The following is an 11,059-nucleotide window of genomic DNA, read 5'->3' as shown; positions in this document are numbered from 1 at the left end:
GTATAAATCAATGCCCTGCATAGTGCCAGACAAGGTTTTCATCACCACATGACTATTATTTAGTTTTTTGGGGAGCAAAAAAATAAAAAATAAAAAACTCTTCAACTGGGTAACTGTAGCATATAAATGCAGGTAATTACTCAGTGGAGACTCCAGATGTTGGTGCCATCTTCTTTACAATTTAGCAGCTGAAAACACCCCTGAGGTTCAAGATACCTTTCTAGTAACAAAATCCTTGTGAAAATCACATGCCCAAAAATGTTTCTTCTGTAGCTACGGAACTTACACCATACCCAATAGTCAAGGTGCTCTAGCTCTTTGGCTGTCCGGGCATGATGGGAAGTGTAGTTTTGCATCAGCTATAGGCCGGCCGGATATCGGAGATACATCCTATTACTGGGAAAGGCTCCTTAAAAAACAAGTTGTAGTTTGCTTTTTATTTAAAAAATCAGGACTATGATCATTACATGGAGTTTATTTTTTTTTTTACAGATGGGAACGCTTCCTTCTGGAGGAGATTCTGGCCTGAAACTTTCAACTCCGAAGGTAAACAGTTGGCGAGGTGGTGCTGAGTACATCTGGACATGATGGACATATTGGGCTCGGCTGCCACACAAGACCTATTTAGCCCCTCAGTAGAGCAGGGGTGTCAAACCTGTCTACCTCTAGATGTTGCAGAACTACAATTCCCATCATGCCCAGACAGTCAAAGCTAAAGCTTTGGCTGTCCAGGCATGATGGGTATTGTAGTTTTGCAACATCTGGAGGGCCATGAGACTGACACCCCAGCCCTGGGGTATCCCCAACAATCAGCTATGATCAGTGGGATCATCCTGACATAAGTGTGCAGCTTCTCTGCAGTGCCACCACTGGGGATATGAAGCATTACACAGCGACCACTCACACCTATAGGTTGTGTTTGTAATCCAGCATAGGACGGGTCCTCCAATGAGATGAGGATCCTGAACAGAAGACCCCTCCCCCCATTAACTTATACTTCCCAAACATGTATGAAACTTCTCCCCCCATTTCCTGCCAAATGCTAATATAGACCAAAAGTTTTAGGAACAAATATAGGAACAGCATATGACTGAATCCATTTATTAAAATGCTCCCCCCGCCCCAACCGGCCGGTTTCGGCATTGAACACATTATGATCTGGTATCCACGTCCACCATGTGCATTTGCTCCGGAGATTCCTCAGAACCTCAGATGATCTGAACCGACTTGAACATGTCAGCAAGGACAAAGGTTTCATCCCATGTCGTCCCCGGCCTCCTCAGCTGCTTCTCTAAGCTTTTCGCAGACTCCTTTAGATCAGAGATTTCCTTACTCTGACCGGACACAGGGCGGCAAAACAGAATCTCATTCACTTCATCTTCAATCTTCTGCACATAAATTAAAGGGAAAACCTCATGGATTGTGCTGATCACTTGTCCCTTTAATACAGGGTCCCGGCACACCAGGTTCAGAATAAAGAGTCCTGTACAGAAAGAAAGAAGAGAGACCATTATCATTGGGCAAAAATAACCTATCCCCCCAGGATATGATTGTTGGGAATTGAAGACTTAAAGGGAATCTGTCATTAGGTTTATTTCACCTTTAAAGAGGGCAGCATAAACTAGTGACAGAAATGCTGAACAGATCGGTGTATGACTTACATCATTCTGTTCAGCCGTTCTCCTAATATGCTGGAGAATAGGATTCTTACCACACCCCCCCCCCCCCCTCCCAGCTGCTGATTGACAGGCAACTGCCTATACACAGCATGGATAGATAACTGCCAATCAGCAGCTGGTGGGCGGAGTTTTCTGCTTCTCATGAATATGCAGGACTACTGGGCTCATGCACATAATGGAGAGGACTATTTATTGTCCATGTTATACAAGAGGATATCTCTGGATCAGCTGCACAGAACTATGGAAGTTATACATCATTCTGTTCAGCTTCTCTGTCACTAGTGTATGCTGCCCTGAGATAGGACACCAGAAACCTGCTGACAGTCTCTTTAACCCCTTAAAGACAGAGCCAATTTCGATTTTTGCTTTTTTATTTTTTCCTCCTTGTGCTTAAAAGGCCATAGCACTTGCATTTTTCCACCTAGAAACCCATATGAGCCCTTATTTTTTGTGTCACTAATTGTACTCTGCAATGACAGGCTGAATTTTTGCATAACGTACACTGCGAAACCAGAAAAAAAATAAATGTGTGGTGAAATTGAAAAAAAAAAAAAAAAAACGCATTTTGTTTATTTGGGGGGTATGTGTTTTTACGCCATTCGCCCTGGGGTAAAACTGACTTGTTATATGTTCCTCAAGTCGTTACGATTACAACGATATGTAACATGTATAACTTATATTGTATCGGATGGCCTGTAAAAAATTCAAACCCTTGTCAACAAATATATCTCATTTAAAACCGCTCTATTCCCAGGCTTAGGCTCCGTTCCCACTGAGCAAAGGTAGCGGAATTCCGCGACGGAATTGTCCGCCGCGGAATGCCGTTAGCCTCCCGCTCATAATGGGAGTCTATGGGAGGCGCGCGCTCCTGCCCTGTCCGCGCTGAAGAATGAACATGTTTTTATCTTTTATCCTTTGGTCTATGGGGCTGTGTCAGGTGTCATTTTTTGCGCCATGACATGTTTACTTTCTATCGGTACCTTGATTGCGCATATACGACTTTTTGATTGCTTTTTATTAAGAATTTTTTTCGGATTTGATGCGACCCAAAATGCGCATTTTTGCACTTTGGGATTTTTTTGCGCTTACGCCATTTACCGTGCGAGATCAGGAATGTGATTAATTAATAGTTCGGGCGATTACGCACGCGGCGATAGCAAACATGTTTATTTATTTACTTTTATTTATAACCTGGGAAAAGGGGGGTGATTCAGACTTTTATTAGGGGAGGGGGCTTTTTATTGATAACACTTTTTTTTTATTTCCCCCCCCCCCCTGGGGTTAGGGTTATTGTCCCTGGGGGACTTCTAGTATATACACTTTGATCTCTCATTGAGATCTTTGCTGTATAGTTATACAGCAAAGATCAATGAGATTGGCACTCGTTTCCTTTCGGCTGCTGCAGCCGATAACAAACGAGTGCCGAGCCGGGGACGGCGCCATCTTGGAGCGGTCCCCAGCCGGCATCAGTCACGGAGATCGCTCCTCCGGGACAACGTCCCGGGGGAGCGATCTCCGCCACTAGACACCAGGGAAGTGCTGCATCCGGTAATCGGATGCAGCTGTCATGTTTGACAGCTGCATCTGATTACTGTATTAGCGGGCACGGCGATCGGACCGTGCCCGCTAATACCCGCAGTGCGGGCTACAAGCGGCACCCGGGGTCGCCGGTCTGAACACCCTTACCGGCAATAGGGTGTAAATATACGCCCTATGTCATTAAGGGGTTAAATTCAGTTTTTGTAGATTTACCTACCACATCTGCTGGAGGTTTGTACTAAGTATCTACAACTCTTACCATCATCTTTTAAGATCTTGCGGACATTCTGTAAAAATTTCTTCTCTACAAAAGCAGGTGGAGGGCAGCTCATCCCCAGGCTGGAGTCCTTGCTGTCCACGTCGAACATTACCACATCGTGAGACGCTTTTCCTACAGGGAGACAATTATGGTATTTTCTGCTTTAAACGCCATTTAATTTTTCATACACAAATCTATAATCTACATACAGGGCTGAATCTAACTAATACAACCTGTATGACAACCCAGAGCTGCATTCACAGTTCTGCTAGTAGATAAGTTATGGGGGGTTTAGTAAAGTTATGGGGGTTTAGTAAAGACCTTGTTTAATTTCTCTGCAGTGCCACCTCAGGAGAAGTGAAGCATTACACACAACCTACTGATATCAATGGGCTGTTTTTGTAATGGTGGACAGGAGAGGTCCTTCATGCTCTTTGCAACCTTTCTCCATTCCGACCATGAGATGAGGATCCAGCACAGGAGATCCTACTCCATTAACTTAAGGTTCCATGAATACAGAAAGGTCAGTGGTGTAGCTACCATGGAGTCAGACCATGCAACTGCTACGGGGCCTGTGCAGCAGGGGTGCCCAGCAAAGCATGGTCTGCCTCCATGTTATTCCTTCCTAGAGCAGCATACTTATACTCACCCGGCTCGGCACAGTCCCTCTGCGTTCGTTCTTCTGGTTCCACAGAGCATGACTGACATCACTCATGTGGAAGGGAGCTGGGAAATCAAAGTAACGCTGGGGGACTGTGTGAGGGGGGGGGATGAATCCTAGCTACACCCCTGAGAGGGGTCATCTAGAATAAAGCAGAAATAACAATGCTCTTACCTTTTTCCGCCAGGTCATTGATGTGAGCCAGACCATCGGCAAGATGAACCTTTATCCGGTCATCTAAAGAGAAGCCGAACCAGCGGCAGGCGACATCCAGCACCGCGGGATCAATCTCCACAGCTTCAACGTGTGATCCCAAGAAGTAATCGTGGATGAAAAGTGACAGGCTGCCCCCGCCGAGCCCCACCACCAATACCGATAAATGCTGGCCTGTAAAACATATATACTAAGCCTATCAGAGGTGTGGGATCTGTAGCGGACCTGGACATCATCAGTGCTAAATCATCATCTAGACCAGGGATGGGGAAACTTTGGCCCTCCATCTGCAAAACTAGAATTCCCATCATACCTGGACAGCCAAAGCTAAAGTGTTGGCTGTCCCGGCATGATGGGAATTGTAGTTTTGCAACAGCTGGAGGGCTGAAGGTTCCAACCCCTGATCTAGACCAACAAACTCTGCCTAATGCAAAGTGTCATAACTCTGCCAATACCCACAGAGGTGGTAACATACTTAGAGAAGCGTTATCCTGAATAGTCGATAGGTAGGGGGTCCAAAAACCCTGGAGAGCAAGGGGTCTCCCCGACAGCTGCGGCTGCCAAAGACCGAATAGAGAGGACATAAAAGCTGATGTGACCACCTCATCCGGCTGACAGGTGCCCCCAGCAGTCAGACAGTTACCAGTATGGAGCATTGGATTATACCTAGTGAGACCCCGGGGCTGTGAAGCAGAGACAGTCCAGAGATCATGGCTCTGTGGTGCTCACAGCACAGGAAGCTCTTGTCAATCACAGCAGTCGTCTCAGGATCCACCTTATCATTCGGTTTCTGCTGCTTCTTCTTGTCTTTCCTCTTCTTTTTCTGACCTGGAATGAAAGACACGGCTGTCAGATGGGGCGTCCATTGTCACGCTCTTCTACAAATAGTGAAAATAGTGAACACTCAGACTGTACCAAGAAAAACATTAAAATATAGAGAAAAAAGGTTTGATGTCAAAAAGTTACACAGATTTGTAAATTACTTGTTTGTAATCTCCAGTACTTATGTCCTGCAGGAAGTGGTGTATTCTCTCCAGTCTGACACAGTGCTCTCTGCTGCCACCTCTGTTCATGTCAGGAACTGTCCAGAGCAGCAGCAAATCCTCATAGCAAACCTCTCCTGCTCTGGACAGTTCCTGACATGGACAGAGGTGGCAGCAGAGAGCACTGTGTCATACTGGAAAGAATACTCCACTTCCTGCAGGACATACAGCAGTTGATAAGTACCGGAAGACTATAGATTACCCCTTTAATTGGAAAACAAAAGTGCTTTAGATCCGATTGGATACGATTGAAGCCTACGCATAAAGGACTTTATTGCGGTTGTCTCTGATCTAAGCTGTAACAAACCAAAGGATGTGTGATATCACTGCCATACTGTATGTGTACAGACTGCACTAACCCCTAGACAGCAGGACTGTATACACATCAGATGTTCACTTGCAATGAATAAGAGAATGTGCGGCTGATGGACGATTTATAGAACATTATAAAGACTCTGTAGCCGAGCACCAATCACAGACTGCCTAAGGACCCTTATAGGCCAGCGTTCCCACCATAGTTCAGTTTATCCCCAGCCCCCCATTACCCTGCCCCATGGTCCTCACCGCTCTGAGTGTTACCGGGCAGCAGCCGAGCTTCTGACTGGACGACATTTTGGTTACTGAGGAAAATAAGACGCCTGAAATAGCTTGTTCCATCTCCTCGCACGTCCTCCACCACGTAGTCGCCGCTCAGATCACTCACACCCCGATACTGGACGGTCCGGACCCCAATGTCTCCACCGGCTGACAGAAACGGGATCTGTGCAAAAAGAGAAAAGGAAACATCAGGGCCGGATCAGTCTCTCAGGACCCCACCATGAAACCACAGCATCCTGAGGACTTCTATGGGACCACCTTGTAATGATGAGGGGGGGGGGTCCCCAGGCCTTACCTGCTGGTTATCAGGCAGCCCCGGAGGAGCAAGTTCCAGGACTTTGGCCGACAACTCGGACTGGATGGCTTCCATACTCTCATACTGCTGATCTCTATGTAAGGCCACAATGAGAAGGCGACGGAATCCAACGCTTCCCGCCAATTGCCTCCGACCCATCTCTGAACCGAAAAGCCATTCTGTCTCCCTCCCCTGAGGAACTGAAAGAAATGCAAGAGGTCAGTGAGCTGCGGACACAGAGAGGTGAGGGGGGTTCCCTCCACTTATACTCATGATTCCAGGAGTTATGAAACCCATTTCGCAGCACATGGTCCATATATACGAGAGCGTGAATGACCCCCAAGGGCTGTGCTGACAGACAATGATGGCAATAAGAGGGTAATTACCCCTGCAGCCCATCCTGTGTGCTCTCCTCCCCATCTACAGCATGAGTGATTCCCCCTCCCCATGCAAACTGCCTTTTATGTTGTTTCCCCCCTATCTACACACATACACAGCCTGTACAGTTATCCCCCCCAGCAGCACCATGACTGCCCTGTGTGCTCTCCTCCCCATCCTCACTCATATACAATGTATGTGATCCCCCCGAATACTGCCCTGTATATCCTCTCCTTGTCTAAACTCAAAATGCAGCCTGTGTAATCCTCTCTTTCTCCACGCACGTGCTCTCCTCACCATCTACACTCATACACAGCCTGTAATTACCCCCCACCACCACCGACTGCCCTGTGTGTGCTCTCCTCCCTATCTACGCTCATACACAGCCTGTACAGTAATTCCCACCCCCGACTGCCCTGTGTGTGCTCTCCTCCCTATCTACGCTCATACACAGCCTGTACAGTAATCCCCACCCCCGACTGCCCTGTGTGTGCTCGCCTCCCTATCTACACTCATACACAGCCTGTAATTACCCACCACCACCACCGACTGCCCTGTGCGTCCTCTCCTCCCTATCTACACTCATACACAGCCTGTACAGTAATCCGCACCCCCGACTGCCCTGTGCGTCCTCCCTATCTATACTCATACACAGCCTGTACATGATGACTAAACCAAGCCTGGACACAGTTGTGTTACACGAATGTATATGGCTGTATCCCGGATAAGGTTATAGGTTACATGTATGTATATGGCTGTATCCCAGATAAGGTTATAGGTTACATGTATGTACATGGCTGTATCCCAGATAAGGTTATAGGTTACACGTATGTACATGGCTGTATGCCGAATAAGGTTATAGGTTACACGTATGTACATGGCTGTATGCCGAATAAGGTTATAGGTTACACGTATGCTTATGTACATGGCTGTATGCCGGATAAGGTTACACGTATGTACATGGCTGTATCCTGGATAGGGTTACACGTATGTACATGGCTGTATCCTGGATAAGGTTACAGGTATGTACATGGCTGTATCCTGGATAAGGTTACAGGTATGTACATGGCTGTATCCTGGATAAGGTTATATGTTACACGTATGTACATGGCTGTATCCTGGATAATGTTATAGGTTACACGTATGTATATGGCTGTATCCCGGATAAGGTTATAGGTTACATGTATGTACATCACTGTATCCCAGATAAGGTTATAAGTTACACGCATGTACATGGCTGTATCCCGGATAAGGTTACACGTATGTACATGGCTGTATCCCAGATAAAGTTATAGGTTACACGTATGTACATGGCTGTATCCCAGATAAGGTTATAGGTTACACGTATGTACATGGCTGTATCCCGGATAAGGTTATAGGTTACAGGTATGTACATGGCTGTATCCTGGATAAGGTTAGAGGTTACACGTATGTACATGGCTGTATCCTGGATAAGGTTAGAGGTTACACGTATGTACATGGCTGTATCCCAGATAAGGTTACACGTATGTACATGGCTGTATCCTGGATAAGGTTAGAGGGTACACATATGTACATGGCTGTATCCCGGATAAGGTTATAGGTTACACCTATGTATATGGCTGTATCCTAGATAAGGTTATAGGTTACACATATGTACATGGCTGTATGCCGGATAAGGTTACACGTATGTACATGGCTGTATCCCGGATAAGGTTACACACATGTACATGGCTGTATGCCGGATAAGGTTACACGTATCTACATGGCTGTATGCCGGATAAGGTTATGATTATATATAAAGGTTTTCCACCATACTCACTGATGAAGATGGCGAAGTGATTGGAGAGAGCCAATAGTGAGGGCCGTATGGTTGGACTGTCCACCACATGGAAGGTATACCGTGTCCTCCCCGAGACGCCATCACACAGGTCCAGCGACACCTCCGGGGAGCTCTGGTTCTGGTTCAGGCGGCTCCGGATCAGGGCGTAGCGCTGTCTTTCTTTCACCATGTCCATCAGTTCACCGGGACTCGCACAGCGCACTGATTTTCCGCCCTCATCATCCGGCATCATTTCTAAGACTTGAGGGAAACCCGGCACGGCCTTCACCTTAGTCATCACGAAGACGAACACCGGCAAAGGGAAGCGGCTGCCTGACTCCTCGCTGCTGCTCCGAGACACCTGGTGGATACGAACCATCCACCCTCCCTGAGAGAAGTGCCAGACCAGCTTGTCCAGGACATGGGCCTGAGCCAGGGACACACACACATAGCGCCCCCCGCACTGCAGGACGCGACCGATCTCAGTCAGTAACTTAGTGGTGGTCTCCAGCGTGGCGGCGTCTGTGTCGGTGAGGATGGCGTCCAGCGTCCCCTTATCCAGCACCGCCTGGAAGTGGCCGTCACTGAAGGAGGTCTGGGTGGCGTCCATCAGCTGGAAGGTCATGTTGGGCCTTCGGCTGGCATTGCGTTCGTTCATCTGGCGGATGACCACCTCACTCACGTCAATGTTTGTCAGATTCTGGCAGCCGGCATCGTAGAGCCGCTCGCTCAGCTCGGAGTTACCGCATCCCACAACCAAGACCTGGAGGAAAATGGACCCGGATTTTCAAAATGGCCTTTAATGTACAAAAGAAAGTAACATCACCGCAAGTGTGTATAGTGCAAATACAGCGCCACTACCTCCGTCAGTTTGTGTTTAGTATTGCAGCTCAGATCCATTTTAAGAGCGTGGACCAGAGCTGTAATACCACACACAGGGGGGACAAGTAAGAGATTGTGGGGTCCGACTAGTACTGCACTCTGCTCTCTCCGACGGCTCAATAGGAGACGCGGGTCATGTGCCGTAACCGTGGCTTTATTCAAAACAAAGGAGACGGAGGCGATATATATATATATATATATATATATATATATATATATATATATATATTAAGCAGCAGGGGGCGCAGCACACACACACATATATACAGTATATGAGCAGTAGGGGGCGCAGCACACACACACATATATACAGAATATGAGCAGTAGGGGGCGCAGCACACACATATATATACAGTATATGAGCAGCAGGGGGCGCAGCACACACACATATATACAGAATATGAGCAGCAGGGGGCGCAGCACACACACATATATACAGTATATGAGCAGCAGGGGGCGCAGCACACACACATATATACAGAATATGAGCAGCAGGGGGCGCAGCACACACACATATATACAGAATATGAGCAGTAGGGGGCGCAGCACATACATATATATACAGTATATGAGCAGTAGGGGGCGCAGGACACACACACACATATATATACAGTATATGAGCAGTAGGGGGCGCAGCACACACATACATACATATACAGTATATGAGCAGTAGGGGGCGCAGCACACACACATATATACAGAATATGAGCAGTAGGGGGCGCAGCACACACACATATATATATATACACAGTATATGAGCAGTAGGGGGCGCAGCACACACACATATATATATACAGTATATGAGCAGCAGGGGGCGCAGCATACACATATATACAGTATATGAGGAGTAGGGGGCGCAGCATACACATATATACAGTATATGAGGAGTAGGGGGCGCAGGACACACATATATATACAGTATATGAGCAGCAGGGGGCGCAGCACACACATATATATACAGTATATGAGCAGCAGGGGGCGCAGCACACACATATATATATATATATATATATATATATATATATATATATATACAGTATATGAGCAGCAGGGGGCGCAGCACACACATATATATACAGTATATGAGCAGCAGGGGGCGCAGCACACATATATATATATATATATATACACAGTATATGAGCAGTAGGGGGCGCAGCACACACCTTATCCTTAGGTTTGATATACTTGTGCAGCACAGAGCACAGCTCCAGGTAGCCTCCATACCACTCGAAGGCCCGCTCCCCCCGGCGGCGGAAGAACTGCTCCCAGTACTCGCTGGAGGAGAACTCCTTACTACTGCGCGGTAACAAGTTCATCTCTGCTGCTGCGGCTCATGGCTGTCACATGCTACAACAACTTCCGGGTCACGCCGCTCACTAAAGGCTGTGGGCCGAAGCGCGTGTTCTGATTGGCCGTTGATTTGATTTCTGATTGGCTGTTCATTTGCCGGCGCTGCTTTTGATTGGTCTGGGGGCGGGGACTGGGCAGCTGCTTTGGTTCTGGTCTCTCCACGTGTTAATGTCGTGACTTGTGTCTGTCATTAGAGGGGGGAGTGTCAGTCATTAGAGGGGGGAGTGTCAGTCATTAGAGGGGGGAGTGTCAGTCATTAGAGGGGGGAGTGTCAGTCGGCGACATGACGATATTCCTGGATCACCGACAGCTTCTCTGTGTACACAGGTTCCCCCAGTAGGCACAGAGCAACCTATAGAATG

The 11,059-nt window shown here is 47.4% G+C and overlaps 1 protein-coding gene across 2 annotated transcripts; it reads right to left on the bottom strand.

The window, feature by feature from the left end:
- Positions 1-456: 456 nt before the first annotated feature.
- On the bottom strand, positions 457-10,911 carry METTL13 (methyltransferase 13, eEF1A N-terminus and K55). 2 transcript variants are annotated; one of them, XM_069967612.1, is made up of 8 exons: positions 10,511-10,911; positions 8,466-9,228; positions 6,287-6,486; positions 5,959-6,154; positions 5,018-5,179; positions 4,313-4,525; positions 3,478-3,609; positions 457-1,483 (listed from the first exon to the last, which is right to left on the bottom strand). In XM_069967612.1, the coding sequence occupies exons 1-8, from the start codon at positions 10,661-10,663 to the stop codon at positions 1,209-1,211; spliced, it is 2,094 nt and encodes a 697-aa protein (XP_069823713.1). In that variant the 5' UTR covers positions 10,664-10,911; the 3' UTR covers positions 457-1,208. The 2 variants fall into 2 exon arrangements, with proteins under 2 accessions (XP_069823713.1, XP_069823714.1); XM_069967613.1 differs by having other exon boundaries at positions 8,466-9,262; positions 10,511-10,593.
- Between the last annotated feature and the right edge of the window lie 148 nt (positions 10,912-11,059).

This window comes from Dendropsophus ebraccatus, chromosome 4 (genome assembly GCF_027789765.1).
Source record: "Dendropsophus ebraccatus isolate aDenEbr1 chromosome 4, aDenEbr1.pat, whole genome shotgun sequence".
NCBI classification, from domain to species: domain Eukaryota; kingdom Metazoa; phylum Chordata; class Amphibia; order Anura; family Hylidae; genus Dendropsophus; species Dendropsophus ebraccatus.
Note: the sequence above shows the minus strand (reverse complement) of the source record. Positions and strands in the feature narration are given on the sequence as shown.